The sequence below is a fragment of the Rasamsonia byssochlamydoides genome (genome assembly GCF_041956645.1).
Source record: "Rasamsonia byssochlamydoides strain NRRL 3658 unplaced genomic scaffold VTN77scaffold_48, whole genome shotgun sequence".
In the NCBI taxonomy this organism is placed as follows: domain Eukaryota; kingdom Fungi; phylum Ascomycota; class Eurotiomycetes; order Eurotiales; family Trichocomaceae; genus Rasamsonia; species Rasamsonia byssochlamydoides.
In genome coordinates this window covers 119,518-136,699 of record NW_027192431.1, presented here as the reverse complement: position 1 = coordinate 136,699, position 17,182 = coordinate 119,518, and the positions used below count along the sequence as shown (strand labels likewise).

The window sequence follows — 17,182 nt, the reverse complement described above, 5'->3', positions numbered from 1 at the left end:
ACATCATTTCCAGTACATACAACACACATTACAAAGAATACAAAGAAGAGCACCACTAATATGGTCAGCACGGTCAGCATGGTCAACAGCGACCACTAGGGGATATCTCAACAACGCCCAACGCCAATGCGGAAAACTCGCTAATTTCACCAGTCCAAAATAACAAACAAAGTGGTATCATTTCGTCCTACGAATCACGAACCCTGGCCTGCCGCTTAGCCGTACCAATGTGCGTGTTGTGCACCTTCGTGGCAAACTTTAGACTCGTCAGGGTCTCACCGAGATGCGCCTGCAGAGGGCTGACCATGACGAACATGAGCGTCTTGGAGTTTCCTCCCAGCGAGAATTGGAGCAGGTAGGTCAGCTGCGTCGAAAGTTAGCAATCATCACCATCATAGTGGGTTTTATAATATCTACCAACCTTGCTGTTCCGGTACGGGATGTGGCCGCCTTCCTTCCCCTGCCCAAGAGCGCTAATGACATCCCCCAAGCAGCTCAGGCTTCGGTTGATGTTTTGCGTCTCCTTCAATCGCTCGCCCGTTGCTCCGCTGTGGCTGAGTCGCTCACTGCCGGCCAAGTCAACCAGATTCAGGGTACCTTCGCTTCGCTCGCCAGTAATACTATTCTCGCCCAGCAGTCTGAGGATGAAAACAGAATGCGATCGCGAGGACCTTTCATTCGCCTTTGTGGCAGCGACAGATCGGTTGGCTGTGGCACGTTTCAGAATCGACTGGACCGTTTCCGGAGAGTCGAGCGTCACGGTCGTAACATCGGTGATGGTCGTCTTGCATCTCTGCATGTCATGACGGATTTCGTGTTTCTTCTTGTCGAACTCCTCTGCTTTACCCAGCAGATCGTTCAAGTTTTCATTGTAAACTTCGACGAAGTTTCCTTCCATCGTGTACTTCCAGCCCTTCTCTTCCAGGTTCTTGGCCGTATCGTAGATCTGATGAACAGCCCGGGGAATCATTCCATCCTCTGAAGACATCGTGTATGTCTTTCCACTGCCAGTTTGGCCGTAACAGAAAATGCACACATTGTACCCGTCCAACGCGCTCTGTACCAGCTGGCTGATCTCCTCAAACACATCCGCATTCTGAGTATTCGGCCCGAACACCCGGTCAAAAGAAAACGCATTGTTCTTGCGGGTAATAACGCCAAGACTGCTCTTCTCCTCTGGTCCTAGGACCGAAATCTCTTTGCAATCTGTCGACTCGTCCGGGAAGGTGATTTGGGCGACCTCATTGGGCGGCTCGGAGGGGAGCGGGGGGCGAACACGGCAAAACACTCGAATGTTGCCCTTCAGTTCCTGGACCTGGTTATGTAGTTTGCGCCGCAGGGTTTCCTCCTTTCTTAACTTCTCCTTGGCTTCGTTGGTCTGCGCGATGGCATCTGCCAGTTGCTGATTCAAACGAGCGAATGCTTCTGATTGCTCCTTGCTCCCGGACTCTAGGAACTCGATTCGTGCTTTGAGCGCACGGATAGATGACTCAAGCGTCACAGTGTTGCTACTGGCAGTGTCCAGATTTTTCCGGAGATCTCGGTTTTTCGACTTCTCCAGTTCTATGTCATCTTGGGCAGCCTGCAACTCCTTCTGAAGCCTCTCAATCTCGCGCTCCTTCTTCTCCAGTTCGATCTGCCCGCGTTGAGTGTCAAGAGCGCATTGAGAGGTTATCTGATTGATTTCCCGCTGACGAAGAGCTCGCTCATTCTCCAGCTCGGACTCGAACCGTCGCCTGAGTTCCTGTAGTTCTTCCTGGTGCCGCGCAGCTAAAGCATCAAGCTGCTTCTGACTCTCTTGCCGAATACTCTCGGCTTCGTTACGTAGACGTCTGTCAGATTCATCCATCGCAATCTCATGCTCTCTTGCGGCGCTCTTGAGTGCATCCTCTACAGATGCGAGTTTATTTTTCGTCGTCTCCAATTCAACCCGTAACGAGCAATTAGTGTCCATGAGCTGTGTTCGCGTCGCTTCGAGTTCGTTCACTTGTGATCGTCAGATTGGCACTTTGCAGACTCTGGTGGAGACACCTACCTCGTGATTTGTAGAGCTCAACGGTTTCCTTCAGACCATAGCTGTCGTGGCCTGCTTGGCTCATCCGGGTGAATAAGGCGTCGCACACCTGCTCAAAGTCCTGGAGTCGGCTCTCGTGATCCCAGGCTTTGATATTCGAGTCTTTAGTTAGAAACGGTATAATAGTCCTCGGGTGTTTTTGTGGAGACCTGTTCTTGGCAGGAGATGGAGAAGGGGTGACCAGGGAACATGATCTTGAGTGCCTTAAAGCTCTGGGTACATGAGAGTGCATAGTGTGTCGTCCGCTGCAAGGGTTTTCAGGGTAATCCACAGGGGTTTTGGTATCCGTCAGGGTCAAATTTCCCATCATGGCGCTCAATGAAGTCTCACATTTCCTAGCGCTAGTAGCATCGGAAACGTGAGGCCCGCTTGAACGCCGTGGCCAGTCTGACGTGTAGTTCATGTACTTATCATAGTATCCGGGTGAAGGGTGAAGAGATGACTTCTGAAATGTCTGCATACCCTTTCTTTTTCCAAGAACCTGTGATCCAGACGAATCCTCATCACGGGTATCCAACGATGTCGCGGGCCTGGGGACGGAAGATCCTCCGAGTTTGCGATTGCCAAATGCAGTCTGGGACCGTGTCCGGTTTGTGGAGGGTGGTTGCGAACCTGGGCCGACGGTGTTCGAAAATGAGGGATTGGGGGTTGCCCGGGAGGATGTTGTTCTGGGGCCGACAGACGCAGCAAATGAATTGGTTCGATTGTGAGATTTTGTTGTTTCGTTGGGGACTTGTGAGGTGGGCGCGGGTGCGGAAATCGTCTTTGTAGGTTCTGCTTCACCTGTGAGCAGGAGCAAATAGCGGTAGCGATCTTCTGAACCTACTAGCTATGCCAGACGGTTTGCTGGCTGCGCCAGAGATCGTTCCTGGAGGAAGCAACCCCGAACGAGCATTCGTGCGCGATGAATTCAGCTCCGACAAGCTGCCGGCGTGTGTCGGAATTCGACTTTTATACTGTCGAGACTCCACCTGTCCAACGTCAGATATGACAACCATGCCTCGTCGCTACTCAACATACGGCGCTCACGGAGTTCTCATCCATCTTGTAATGCGACGAGTTGGAATCGAAGACAGTCGCAGGATTGGGAGGGGAAGTTAAGAATTCTTCAGGAAATGACCATGAGTGAGATTGTACACCACACAGAGTGGCGTGTGCGTGTCGATGCCTGGTGTGAAAGCGCGTGGGCCGTGGAGGCTCAGCATGCGATGAAGTATTCACTCGATGGAGCTGCGACGGTTACCCCGAGCGACGAGTAAACAAACGACAGCTTAGTCATCCGCACCAAGGAGGTCGGCGGGGCTGTTTGGCTTGTTTGACTAGGTCCGATCAGGAAAGGTGACTGCGGTCACGCACGTGACGGCACCGGAGTTTCGACTCGAGTCCGCAGTACAAGCTGCGGTAGCAACTGTTAGAGAAGTAGAATCAAGATACAGAACTGTCGTGGTATAGATAGTAATTGACTCGCAAATTTATTTGGGTGTAATCCAAAAGAGAGATCTGCTGTTCTCGCTGATTGTTGTCAACTCTTAGCGTGAGGGGCGATCCCCTGACAACTGAGGCTTAGTAGTTGTACTCAGGCCTTAGGCGACTAGACCGACCCAGCTCCTTGAACTTCAAGACAACATACTTCTCGCAGTCTTCGATTTGAGGTCCTTTGAGGCCAGATTCTGTTTTCTCTACAGTATCATCCCAAGTCTGCTGACATGTCTGGCCGCTTCGTCCGCTCGTCGAAGTATCGTGAGTTTGTTCCCACCGCATCTGCTGCGCACTGAGCTTACACCGTTCATTGACCATCAGGACACGTTTTCGGACAACCTACCAGGAAGGTATGCCAGAGCCTCACCGTACAAAGAAAACGCCTGCGTCCTGTGTCGCTCATTGTGAATTCAGGAACAATGCTACGATAATCTGCGTGTCTCCAAAAATGCGTGGGACACAAACCTTCTCAAGGTGCGTCCTCCTCGATCGTCCGAATACCACGCGAAAGACTAATTCCCGACCAGGTCAACCCACAATATCTGTCGGTGAACTGGGAAGCTGGTGGTGGTGGAGCGTTTGCAGTCATCCCTCTCAACGAGCGGGGAAAGCTCCCTGAGAAGATACCCTTGTTTCGTGGACATACGGCTGCTGTGCTTGACACTGACTGGTGAGTTCTGTGTCCCGCAGCGGGATTGGCAATATGAGCTTATGGATATGTGCAGGAATCCCTTCAATGACTCCTTGATTGCCTCTGGTTCGGACGACGGCAAGGTAAGCTCTTTGGCGAGGTATTAATTTCGCGTCGTGCTGACGATCGCAGGTCTTCCTCTGGCGTGTGCCAGAGGGATTCACTCTTTATCCCAATTGCGAGCCGGACGAGATCCAAGATGTGGCTCCTGTGGGAAAGCTGAGCGGCCATCCAAGGTACGATGTCTCCCTTCTTGCATAGAGCTATTGGTTGCTAAAACGCCACAGGAAGGTCGGCCACGTGCTTTTCAACTCCGCCGCCGAGAACGTCCTTGCGACCGCCTCCGGAGACTTTACGATCAAAATATGGGACATTGAGGCGGGAGACGCGAAGCTGACGCTCAATATCGGCGATGTCGTCCAGTCGCTGTCGTGGAGTGCCAATGGCTCCCTGCTGGTGACCACTTCGAGGGACAAGAAGCTCAGGATATGGGATGTCCGTCAAGAACGCCCGGCACAGGAGACTCAAGGCCACTCGGGGGCAAAGAACAGCAGAGCGGTCTGGCTGGGCGAGCATGACAGGGTCGCAACGACTGGTTTCTCCAAGATGAGCGACCGTCAGTTGGCTCTGTGGGACATTCGAGCACCGAGAGAGCCCATCAACGGCTTCAAAGTGCTTGACTCCATCTCAGGAGTTTGTATTCCATTCTGGGACGATGGTACCCAGTGTCTTTACTTGGCTGGAAGGGGGTGAGTCAGTTTACGAGTCAGTAACTACGAGACCTATCAGACTGACTTATTTCCAGTGATGGTAATATCCGATACTTTGAGCTGGAGAACGACAAGTTCGAGTACCTATCCGAATACAAGTCCAGCGACCCTCAACGAGGCCTTGCCTTCATGCCCAAGCGCGGTGTCAACATGCACCAGAACGAAGTCGTCCGCATCTACAAGTCGGTAAACGACACGTACATTGAGCCGATTTCATTCATTGTGCCTCGGCGCTCGGAGGTCTTCCAGGACGACATCTACCCTCCGACAATTGGCTTGAAGCCTGCCATGGGGCCATCGGAGTGGTTTGCTGGAAAAGAGGCGATCCCTCCGAAGATTTCTCTGGCCAGCCTCTATGAGGGCGCTGGGATCCAGGAGGTTACGCCTACCCAGGATAAACCCACCCCAACTATGAGTGCTCCTGCTCCGGAGCCCGCCCCTGCTCCGGAACCAACTCCTGTAGTCCGACCGCCACCTTCGATGAAGGAGCAGGGCGCTTCGATGGCTGCCATGGTTTCCAAGTTTGCCGACGAAGACGACAAAGACGACGCGGATGACAGCTCGAGCTTCGAAGAAGTGGCGAGACCGGAGCGATCGTCTCCTAAGGTCGAAACCCCGACTGAATCTGCCAAGGCAGAGTCTAGTAGCAGCTCGAAGGTATGTACTTTCGTAGTTTTACCCCATCTATTGTCGTGGCGACAAACTGATCGTCTTCTAGCCTGATGTCTCCGCCTCCACCCCGGCTACTGTCACGCCCGCTGTAATCGAACCGTCCAACGCCGTGGCCGCCGACGCTGTTCAGCGTGAGATCCAGGAGATCAAGGAGTTGCTCGCGCAGCAGACGAAGACCATTGCCTCTCAAGCCGAGCAGGTGCAGCAACTCACAGCTGAGATCGAGTCGTTGAAGGCGAAGCTGGGCTAATCACATGCTCTCTCTCTACTCACCAATCATTGCTGATATCATATCCATGGCGTTTCCCAGAATTTATTATTCCTAGCTGAGTTAATAATTATTGTTCGACCAGTGTTTTTCTAGAAGATCTACCTACCTACATCCTTTGCATCCAGTCAGTTAGTCCAAAAGAGCGGATATTACTTCTCTCTTCACGGCTGTGTTCGATACATTGGGACTTTGGCAAGCTTCATCGAGTTGTACGCAATCTGACAGCGAGCTAAAACGTTTTCTTGAAGGCACTGGTGGGGAATCTTTGGTTTCATGACAAACAAGCAGAGCAAACAAGCAGCCGAGTTTTTTTTTGTCTAGGCCCTCAGTTTTGATTGATTGGCTGTGATTTTTTGATCTGTGAACTGTTTCATATCCAAAGCAATATCCGTTCTTGTTGTTCTGTTGTCCTGTCGTCAGAGTCTCTTCTCCGTAAGTAGTTATTTTTTTCAGTCTAGAAAATAATATAAAAAATGGATTTCGCTCGTTCAGTTTCGTTTGAGTAGAGGAATACTCTACTGTATAAATACGGAGTACACCTCGACGGATGAAATCTCGATACTGTTGAAAGGGGACTTCACTGCGGGATGTCATCCCCAATTTGTCAGCATGCGAGAATTAGTCATTCCCTAGGTACAGTGCCTCAGGAGATAAACAATTCAATTCTCTGGTACATAAGCCCATGGAAGTGCCAATATAGACAATAACGTCTTATAGATACCTTGCAGAGTCAAGGTTGACTAATGCAGACAGTTGGGCTGGTGTTCACCTCCCCTGGTTGCGAAAGCGCATGCAGGACCGGCTGACTCAGCAGGACGTACGCACTGTAACGTAATCCACAAGCCACCCGATCACCTAACCGACCCGCTCACCCACGTGTCTTCAGTCTTCAATATTGAAATTGACGATTTTCAAACCATTCCCATGCCACCAAAAACGCATACAAATTCGAAAAAAGTCGTTGAGCAGGAGGGGAGAATCTTATTAGCAATACCCGCTTTTAAAAATCAAGAAATTCTTCATATTCGCGAAGCAGCGCATCTTTATGGCATTCCTTTCTCCACTTTACGCGACTGACTCTGCGGATGCATTATGAAGACCAAGAAATGTGCTAATGGGCATAAATTGACAATTACTGAAGAGAATACGCTTCTACAATGGATATTATCTTTAGATAGGCGCAGAGCGCCTCCTTGGCCAGCCTCTGTATAAGATATGGCTAATGTTCTTCTTTCTGAATGCAGTCCAGCAGGAACTTAATACCGTATTGGTAGGAACTAGGTTTATAATTTCATTAACTGCCATGAAGAGCTCAAAATACAATATTTGCGAAGATACAATTATCAGCGCGCCAAATGTGAAGATCTGAAGGTCATCCGTAAGTGGTTTAAGTGCATATAAAGCGCCATTTAACAATAGGGCATTCTTGATGATGATATCTATAATTTTGATGAAATAGGCTTTGTAATGGGCCTAATTACTACTATAAAGGTGGTTATTAGAGCGGAGATTACTGGTCATCCTGTTCTTATATAGCCTGGGAATCAGGAATGGGTCTTAGTTATTGAATCAGTTAATTTAACTAGATGGGCTCTGCCACTATGTATCATATTCAAAGTGAAGACTTATCTGCAGGCCTAGTATGAGAATGAGGCCTTACTATGTAACTAGAAGATTAAAATAAGCCCAAATAGATAGATTACTGATGATATTGGGATCTTATGGTTTCAAAAGCTCTTTATCCCTTATATAAATGCTTATATAAAGGGGAAATATTAGATGTTAGTTCTTGATGGGCACAGAAATTATTTGACTCCTTAATTCGATCAGATATATGCCCCGAATAATATTATGCCGATTTGTATGCTGCCATACTTATCTCATCTCTTACAGCCTTTTGACATTGGCTATTTTACAGTTCTGAAGCACATATATGGCTACTTAGTGGAAGAAAGCATATGGCTTAGAATTAACCAGGATTCTTCGCTCAATATCTTCCTGTCTCATCTTCTTTATATCCGTGAGACGAGCTCTGAACTGTTCAAAGTCAAACGGCTCCTCGAGCAGCAATCCGTCCAGGCTTTTAAAGCGAGTAATCGCCACGTATGTGAGCCCAAGGGCGAAATCTCTATCCGAGATGTTCAAGACAGCCTGGTTCACTGTAATACCCTGCAGCTTGAGAATTGCATGTAAGTTGCCCCTATCCTCAGTGCTAGCACCAGCAGCATTGATATCGCATTGACGGGACGCTTCAGATCACGCATACAGGCATTGTTGAACTCGTGTACCTGTTGCTTTGTCGAGTATATGTGAAGTGCATCCCGAAAGCGTGGAATTTCAGAAGGAACCACTAATTGAACTCGGAAAGAGAGCAATTATCAGTCCTCTCTGGTTACTGTATATGCACGTAGGTTGTCCAGAGCCCGCTTAAAACGCACGGCTTGCTCATCTTGCCCTTCCTGTTAGCGTACGACATTCAGCTCAATGGTGATGTTGAATGCCCGGTACAGATTGCGACCTTGAATCTGCTCAGGAACCTCCAAGGGCTTACTGTAGAACAGAGGTCTCTGGAGAACGGGAGGAAGCTGGAAGAGGTCACCAACAATGGCAATATTCAGGCCCCCAAAAAACCATATCACTTCTCTCCGGGAAGATCTCATGGCAGCGCTCATTAACCCAGGAGAGCTGTTACAGGCCTATCATTGATTTCTCATAAATAATGAGGTAGTGGATAGCCCGGAAATTCGCCTGTAGAACTTGGAGATTTTGTGGATTGAGCTTCTCATAAGCAGAGCCAGTCTCGACTGGTAAGCGAAACAGCATGTAATCAGCTCCTCTGGTCTAGCTGATGAATGTACTGAGATATTCTTAGAGTCGAATCATGCTAGCCTACGTCTCGGCGGCGAGACAAAATCAATGAACGAAGTGATTGAATTGATTGAGTCTATCTAGGCTAGCTTGAGCGAGACTAAGCAAAACAAACAGCGGTGGAGTGTGGGCGTCGACGGCTAAGCGCCGCGATAGACCGAAAGCGCTAAGAGCACGCCAGATATCTGCTGGGAAATCAGTTTTCATCTGCTTCCAGTAATCATCATTGGGCTCCGGATGGCGTCAAGCATGTGGAGTCCAGTTGTATTGGCGATCTAGATCCAGTTACCCAAGGTTATCAGGATCCTCCAGCCGTGTAGCATTGTCTTGAGCTGGCAGCTGCGCGGCCAGGCCAGCCCAGGACTGCTGGATATCATGATCGGCATTATCTATTTCCAACTCCTCGAACGGATCCTCTTCATCTGGTAGAAGCTCTTCTCCGTAGGCATCCGGCTTGTGGACATGGGCATCTCGACAGTACTGATATGCATCCTTAAACGAATCCCATGGAATGTCCTGTCAATTGACATCAGGTCCTTTACATCCCAAAACCGATGGTGCAGCATCAACTTGACCCGTGCAAAATCCTCTTCCTGGGTCGGCTTGTACACTGGGAAGTAGAGCAGGATACGATCCGCAGCTCGAGTGCGTTCAAATATCCAATTAGGATTCCAGAAGTCATATCAGCGAAGGAACTGCAGGTTAGTGAGGTCTTCAAAACTATATAAACCATCTACTGTGGTTCAACTTTCCTTAGACCACAGTTAGGACATATTCGCATGCAGGTTAAAATACAGAGAGCAGCGTGTCTTTGAAGCCAGTTCTATACATTTCTTGATGGTTCTTGGTGGGATGATCAGATCGAACCGGCAAAGCCAGTACAACGGTTTCCTTAGCAGTTAGACCCTAACCTGCAGCATAGTTTCTCTAGGGAGGCGCAAAATTTCAGTGTCAATCATATGTCATATAACCAAGGAAGAAAGGTAACTAATGTGCGGCTTCAGATGTGCAGTTGTAAGAATTAAGGATGATTATGGACGATTAGCTAAGAAGACCCTCTTCAGCTTTGCCCCGTAGAGCACCTCCAATGGATGGATATCTTAGACTGGATATTCTTAATCCGATTTAATGTACTTCGATCAATCCAGGGTGCCACTACCCACTTCGAGATCGATCTTTCTTGCTCCCAGTATTCCCTTTCCTGGACCAGTGCGCTTCTTACCTGCTATTTAGCTGGCTATCTTCAGCATGTTGAACAAGATGATGTCCCTCCAAGGTTCTGGCACCTGTTGGTGAGCGGTAATTCAAGCTCCTTGAGAGCGCTTCAGTCAAACTTCCCACCCCAAAGATGCCTACCAGTCGACGAGCTTCAGGTCAGTACAAAACAGAGGACTTCTGGAATCTTTCGAAAGGCTGGATATACAAGTGATGAAGACATGGTGAATTGGCTGACATGCTGATTTTTTTATAACTAGAGATTGCAGGCCACTTAGTTCATTCTGCGCGTTTTACTTTTCTCATCTGCGCCCTGAAGCTCTCCGAGGAGTCCTTTCCAAGAACACTTCTAATCTTCCACCGGGGTTAACGCTGGAAACTTGTGTCAAGCTTACTATAGTCTTACCCTTGCCCCCGGCGGCCTTCATATCTCTTGGGGCTCGATCTCTTTGGCATATATTTAGAAACCTCATTTGCAACAGATATGTTTGATCTCTGTCGTTGCATCAGATGTTCGGGCAGTCCGAACATGCCCATTGGGAGTTCCTGTCCGCCCTTCGGATTACTGCTCTAGTTAACAGCTTCAATTGATCATTCTGCCTATTCTGATGCCGAAGCAAACGTCCGCATCATACATGACGCTATATCCATGCGCCTTCTTGATAATGCCATCTTCGCGACGATCTCTTTTCTGTCGGATGGACTTTCTCCTTGAGAGTGACATGTCAAATTATTCCAGTAGTTGAGAGGATTTGAGAGCCATTTTGTAATGATATTGGCAGGTTGTTCTTAGCAGTGACAATTTCCACGTGTATGGCCTTCAAAATTTCCCTCGTATAAGTATCTATAAATAGATCTATCGCGAGACGCGGGGGGTTATATTTGACCTTTCAATATAATTAGACACCGTGGGGGGGTTAAAATGGGCTTGTACATAGAAGTAATCCTTGACTCGAAGGGCCTAAAGCCACGCTATCTAATAGGTAGGCTAATTCCAGTATTCCAGTAACTCTTGTATATGGCTGGTGGCCATGGTTGTTGCACTGGCATACTTCTTCCCATCGGCCTGACTCTGGGCCATCCAAGCTGTACCTTTTGCACCTGGTGTTAGTGGAACAGTATTGGCCTTCTGACTGTGCTGACTTTTGGTGGACACATTGAGAGAGCTCTGTATGGGAACAGGACTCAATTGGCATCTCACTGTAGTTGCGGCGCGATCTGATAATGAAGACTTCTATGACACAAAAGCAAGGTATGAAATGAGACGGGAAAGAAATGAGGGGAATTCCCTCTTCCTGAATGGATGGTCATTTTGAAAAGAAGCCACTTCAGATGAGGAGTGTTTGCTGTATTTATGTGATCTGGAAGCCATCGTCACAGTGGAACAATAGGGAAGGAAGTGCAAGTTCCAAAGTAGGGGGATAAGTATATCTGGAAGATGGGCTGCGAGTAAACGAAGGTGATTGCGTTGATGTGAAACATGGGATATGTGGATGATGCATCATTTCCCCCAACTTACAGACTATAGAGGTGTACCGTAAGTCGGCGAGTTACCTGATAAGGCTTAGTGATCATGTGATGTAGCCTTCAATCTGTTTGAGGCTAACCCTTTTTGGTTTAGCACGTTTCACTCACGTGATCAGCAGACCGCTAGATAGAACACTCTACGGCCCGTAAGGGCTACGTAGCCAATGACAAGCCTCTCCTCTTAACACAATCTCTTATTTGTTCACCAACCTAGTGCCTTTTTTGTCTTAGGAATGAAGGACTATCACAAGAATCACATATGTTTTCATTTTCTCAAATAGATCATCTCAGTGATATTAGCTAGCAAAGGAAAGCCATGCTATCCAGAACTGCTCATATTGGTGATCTCTCCTACTACTGAAAGTGACTAATTGAGGCCTGTAAACTACTATCTGAGAAGAACTTTTTAAACTACTCTATTTATAGCCATCCTAATACAATATAGGTCTTAAATAAAGCTAATTGCTCTGGATGAGTCAGTGTTCTTCCTTATATGCCTGAGCTTATATTAGAAGGTATTAGAGTGTAGTTCATATTGGGAAGGGAGTTAGTAACTATTTAAGAACCCCTCCCCCGCTGTGCCGAGGGTGACCCACCACCCCGCCGTCTCGAGCTCGTCTTTTTGTTTCATTAGTAATGTATCTTGGAGCTTCAGGATGCTGATTAGAAGGTTACGCTGAGATAAAGTCAATTCTCTTTTCTGTTTCATCTCTTTTGCCCACCCTGCAACTTACCTCAACATTTTTTATAGACAGTTTCTTTAAATATCTTCCTCACCATGAAGGCAGTCGTCTACCAAGGCCCCAAAAAGGCCACCGTCGTTTCAGACCGTCCAGTCCCCAAAGTTCGCGATCACTACCTCCTGGTCAAGGTCCAAGCGATTGCCCTGAACCCGACGGACTGGAAGCACGTCGAATGGGGCCTCGCCAAAGAAGGCTGCCTGATCGGGGTGGACTACGCTGGCATTGTGGAAGAGGTCGGCCCCAACGTCACCAAGGACTTCAAGAAAGGAGACCGCGTGGCTGGGTTCGTGCACGGAGGCAACTTCAACAACCCCGAGGATGGTGCGTTCGCCGAGTACATTGTCGCAAAGGAGCATATGTCCATCAAGATCCCGGACAGCCTCAGCTTCGAGGAGGCTGCTACCCTTGGCTGTGGAGTGAGCACAGTCGGCCAAGGCTTGTATGAGAAAGACTATGGCCTGGGCCTCGCGCTGCCATCGCAGCCACTGCAGCAGCCTGAGCCGATTCTCATCTATGGCGGCAGTTCGGCAACAGGGACGTTTGGTATCCAATTCGCCAAAGCGTGAGTGCCATAATAATATAATATAGCGTCACTGATAACTGACCAACAGCAGGTCTGGCTACACCGTCATCACCACCTGCTCGCCCAAGAACTTCGACCTGGTCAAAAAGCTGGGCGCAGACGAAGTCTTCGACTACCACGACCCAGACTGCGGCAAGAAAATCAACGAGCACACGCAAAACAGACTCAAATATGCCTGGGACTGCATCAGCACGGAGGACTCGGCCAAGATCTGCGCCGCGGCCCTCACCTCCGGACCAGGCGCTCATTACGGCACCATCCTCCACCCCGAATTTCCGCGCTCGGACGTCAAGTACACGGGTACGCTGGCCTACACCGGCATCGGCGAGGACTTTGACAAGTTCGGAAACAGCTTCACAGGCAATCAGTCCCATGCCGAATTCCAGGCGAAATGGTGGGCGGAGGTGCAGACTCTGCTGGCGAATGGAACCGTCAAGGTGCGGACGGTTAGCTTGCGGAAGAACGGGCTCGCTGGGGTGCTCGAGGGGATGCAAGAGATGAAGGAGGGGAAGCACAGCGGCGAGAAGCTGGTGTACAGGGTGTCTGAGACCCCGGACGTCGCATGAGAAGCCTTGCTCAGTAAAAATGGTGAAAGCGGAATATTATATTATTGCTGAAGTGCTTGTCATAGGCTTTAGCTGGATACATATTGTATAATATACATGTACATACATACTACCAGGTCCCCACGTCTTGTTCCTTAGCAGCCAAGTAGATAGATATATGATCTGCCAGCCCAAGAATGAGGCTTCAAACTCACGGCTCAAAGCCCACCCGGCAAATGTTGAATTCTAATTTAATACTCGCTTCACTATTCAAATTATCTCTTTATATTCCTTGTTATATAATGAGTTATTTCACATTTTGTTTATCTAGGTAGCAATTTAGAAGGCGATAAAAAGCTGCTTACTGCGTGGTAAGTCCATATATTAGGGAGAGATCAGGTGCTTATGCTTAAGCAGTTCCTTTGAAAAGGCTACCTGTAGGTGCCTATAAAGGATCTAGTAAGCATATACAGCCTCTACGAGGTGCAGTATGGCGTGAATGATTCCGATTGTGTATAGTAGCTGATGACTAACCTAGAAAAGGCCAGTTAAGGGTTCGGGATATATATACAGATGTGTGGTAGGCTTTTACTTGTGCTCATATGAGCTGAGAGCACTCGCTACATGACACAATGTGGTTCACATCAGGTTTTGGCCTTGCAGTTCTTAAGCTCGTCGTTAGTGAGATTTGTATCTTTCTTTAATAGGTACGAACCTAGATTTGCTTTATCGGGTATTAGAATCTTAATCTCCTGTAATATTCTCTATTAAGCTAATCTTGGCCAATTTCTTAACTCCTTTACTTGATCTTTGAAATTATATAGACCATTTATCTAGTTAAGCATATATTCGTAATTCAGGCCTTTGAGAGGGTAAGATATAAAGGGCGTATGGTATTTATAAAGGTTGAAGGAGTTTACCGTTTATAGAACCTTTTGGCTTCGTTTTTAAATTGTATTATATCTCAAGGGATATTCTCTTCGTATAGAAGTACTAAACCTCTAAGACTACCATTTTAAGGCACTATATATAGGTTACAGGTGTAATGTCATGGTATTAGAGTTATATCCAGCAGGGGTATTAGCAGAATATTATCAGTTCGTCAATTTCGCTTCACCCCAGATGGGGATTTTGCCATTTTTTGTACAGAAAAAGGCGTTCGGTTCTAGCCCATCTTACCCAATGCTGGTTTATTTGAGCCTCCTTCGCACCCTCCATCCTCGAATCTAGCGCGAGTCCTTCAAGTCTCTTCTCTGCCCTGTCGCCCCTTGCAGACCCACCTCTCAGCTCGCTAGCCGTCAGCCATCAATGGAATTTTTACTACTTTCCACTGAGGGGCGCTCGTGATGTCGTGGCGCAAGACGTTGCCAAATCATGAGGATGATCATTCGCGGGGAAGTTAAAATTTCGACCCCAAAGCCTCGCAAGAGCCTCCTTTTAAACAAAAAAAAAGGTCTGAAGACATATTAGTCATGGCAAGTAGCTTGCATTGAAAGTAATGAACCCATCATCATCTATCTTGTGTGTTGGTTGTACAAGTCCACACCACCAGGAAATAGAATGTATTTGGCTGGAGTTGGTTCCTGACAAGAAAGTGTTCCAAGAATAGCATCTGGCCAGGAAGGAAGACTAATAGCTAACTATTACTTGCAGACAGCTAATGCACAGTAATTGCACTAATATGGCCCTAGCAGCACCCCTAACCTAGCTGACATTCCGCACAGATTCACCTTACACGGTTCACATGAGAGGACTTTTTTGTGTGACAAATAAGTTGTCTGTAACATACTTGAATGTATTCATCGGCATCAATTGTATTTACATAACCCCGGTACTGAATAACTCCCCAGGTTGGGGCCAGCTGCAGGAGCGGAGGGGCTGTGCGCAAACAGACACCCTGCTTGCATATTCAACCGCATAACCACTATAACCGCTGTCTGATATAGTAGTAGCAGTAATTAAGTTTATTGTCCATATAGAGCCTCACCAGACACCTCACACTAGGGGCCCCGGTTCTATTATATGTTGTACAGCTTCCATGCTATATTTGGGTCTAACAATCCGCTCGTGCATGGAAGTAGAGAGCGGTTCTTACAGGGATTGCTGCTTGTTGTATATCGCACAGGATTACACCTCAGCATGGTATTCCTCTAACTCAGTACTTTCAACAAATAGACTACCCTTTGAGGATTTCACAAGCCATGTGCACCCTGTTTGTAGGGTATCCTCGTAAAGGACTGCTCCCTTTGGTACCCCCCGAATAGGCATCAGGCTATCTTGGAGCTGAAGGAAGATTGCAAGATATAAAGTGCGTGATGATTCCAGGATTTCAGCACCAGACTGCTTGTTCATCAGCTTGCGGTGAGCAGTTGACAGTCGAACCACTACTTGATTGTCTGTCCAAAATTTCTATATCACCCCCATCCACTTCACCTTAAGGGTGTGAATATGAAGATCTATCTCGCAGTCGAGGCTCTACTGCTCAGCCTTGCCTTCCTGGGCAGAGCTACCAGTGTCAATACTTCAGAAGAAGTTACAGAGCACATTGATATCACAAAGAACGGCAATATTCTCTCGCACGTATAAACACCCCAAGTTACTTGGAGCAGGACTCAAACGAGTGACCCCTAGGAACGAAGAGTTCTCCATCAATTGCGTTGGATGCAGCGTCATCGGCGATATCAGCTTTTCTGGAGGCTGCAATGGTAGCCTCTGCATAGAGAAGTGGGCTCCCGATGCCAACTTTTCGATGCTCCCATTCGACTTCAGCAAATACTGGCTTGGTGTCGCTTTCGATGACTTCAAGATTCACGTCGAACTTGACATTAACTTGACACCGTCTCAGCCGGAAAACGAGATCGTCATCCCCCTGATCGGCAGCAGCGGCCTCGATATCCCTTTCATGGTAAATCATGCGACTGGGAAAGTTCTCCCCTTCGGATCATGCTAACGATGTCAAAAGAGCAACAAGATATTCAGTACCGATTTCAACTTTAATCCCCAGATCCACGGCTGGGTGAACTCAACCAGTCCGGCCAATTTCACCTACGGATTCGATATTGTGGTACAGTTTCATAGCAAAGCTACTTAGAATCTGACACTTGCTGATGTCGTCCCCTAGATCCCAGACCACTCAGCGATATGGATCCCCGTTCGGGACTTGGACAATGTCACAACCATTGGCTTGTGAGTCCAATCTCTAATTCCACCAAAAGAAAGGTGTCTGCTGACCTCAATGTCCATAAAAGCAACCAATCGACCATTACACCAACCAACTTCACCTCCTCGAACCCAAACCTGCAATTCGACTTCGAGCTCTCCTTCCGCCCCGCCGTCTCCCTCAACGCTGACTTCCTCTACAACATCTTTAACAAGTCCCTAAGTGTCTATGCTGACGTCCCAAACGTGAACCTCGCTGTTAGCCAAGTGTTGAATGTGACCTCAAACTGCGAGCCCGCTCCCGCCGGCACTGATCCCAGCCACATCTACAAGAACCTGACCCTGGTCGTGCCGAGCGTGAGCTACGATGTTGACTTCTCGCTTCCCGTCATTGGGAATAAGGAGTTCGGTCCGTATAATGGGACCGCGTTGCCGACCAGTTGTCTTGATTATTCGACTAAGGCTACGGGTCTCACAACTCCTGCTACGGTGAATCCTGCAAGCAGCGCTGCTGACAGGGTTTTGGCGATGCCCTTGTTCGGATGGTTGATGCTTGTTGCGTTGTCGGCGGTGATGTTGTGGTGA

General features: G+C 48.1%; 6 protein-coding genes across 6 annotated transcripts; 3 read left to right on the top strand and 3 right to left on the bottom strand.

The window, feature by feature from the left end:
* Positions 1–187: 187 nt before the first annotated feature.
* On the bottom strand, positions 188–3,118 carry VTN77DRAFT_6274 (uncharacterized protein; the record flags this gene model as incomplete). The annotated part of the gene is made up of 6 exons (XM_069422534.1): positions 188–364; positions 422–1,986; positions 2,036–2,161; positions 2,537–2,848; positions 2,901–3,045; positions 3,095–3,118. 6 exons carry the CDS (start codon positions 3,116–3,118, stop codon positions 188–190), a joined length of 2,349 nt encoding a protein of 782 aa, XP_069276236.1.
* A 662-nt stretch (positions 3,119–3,780) lies between these two features.
* On the top strand, positions 3,781–5,936 carry VTN77DRAFT_6273 (uncharacterized protein; the record flags this gene model as incomplete). Its single annotated transcript, XM_069422533.1, has 9 exons — positions 3,781–3,814; positions 3,875–3,903; positions 3,968–4,027; positions 4,081–4,223; positions 4,279–4,327; positions 4,377–4,480; positions 4,532–4,993; positions 5,050–5,671; positions 5,733–5,936. 9 exons carry the CDS (start codon positions 3,781–3,783, stop codon positions 5,934–5,936), a joined length of 1,707 nt encoding a protein of 568 aa, XP_069276235.1.
* A 1,962-nt stretch (positions 5,937–7,898) lies between these two features.
* VTN77DRAFT_6272 (uncharacterized protein) lies at positions 7,899–8,617 on the bottom strand (the record flags this gene model as incomplete). Its single annotated transcript, XM_069422532.1, has 2 exons — positions 7,899–8,132; positions 8,429–8,617. The coding sequence occupies 2 exons, from the start codon at positions 8,615–8,617 to the stop codon at positions 7,899–7,901; spliced, it is 423 nt and encodes a 140-aa protein (XP_069276234.1).
* Positions 8,618–9,110: 493 nt separating this feature from the next.
* VTN77DRAFT_6271 (uncharacterized protein) lies at positions 9,111–9,507 on the bottom strand (the record flags this gene model as incomplete). Its single annotated transcript, XM_069422531.1, has 2 exons — positions 9,111–9,341; positions 9,457–9,507. The coding sequence occupies 2 exons, from the start codon at positions 9,505–9,507 to the stop codon at positions 9,111–9,113; spliced, it is 282 nt and encodes a 93-aa protein (XP_069276233.1).
* A 2,838-nt stretch (positions 9,508–12,345) lies between these two features.
* VTN77DRAFT_6270 (uncharacterized protein) lies at positions 12,346–13,459 on the top strand (the record flags this gene model as incomplete). Its single annotated transcript, XM_069422530.1, has 2 exons — positions 12,346–12,872; positions 12,925–13,459. 2 exons carry the CDS (start codon positions 12,346–12,348, stop codon positions 13,457–13,459), a joined length of 1,062 nt encoding a protein of 353 aa, XP_069276232.1.
* Positions 13,460–16,187: 2,728 nt separating this feature from the next.
* Positions 16,188–17,182, top strand: VTN77DRAFT_6269 (uncharacterized protein; the record flags this gene model as incomplete). Its single annotated transcript, XM_069422528.1, has 4 exons — positions 16,188–16,343; positions 16,401–16,502; positions 16,560–16,624; positions 16,687–17,182. 4 exons carry the CDS (start codon positions 16,188–16,190, stop codon positions 17,180–17,182), a joined length of 819 nt encoding a protein of 272 aa, XP_069276231.1.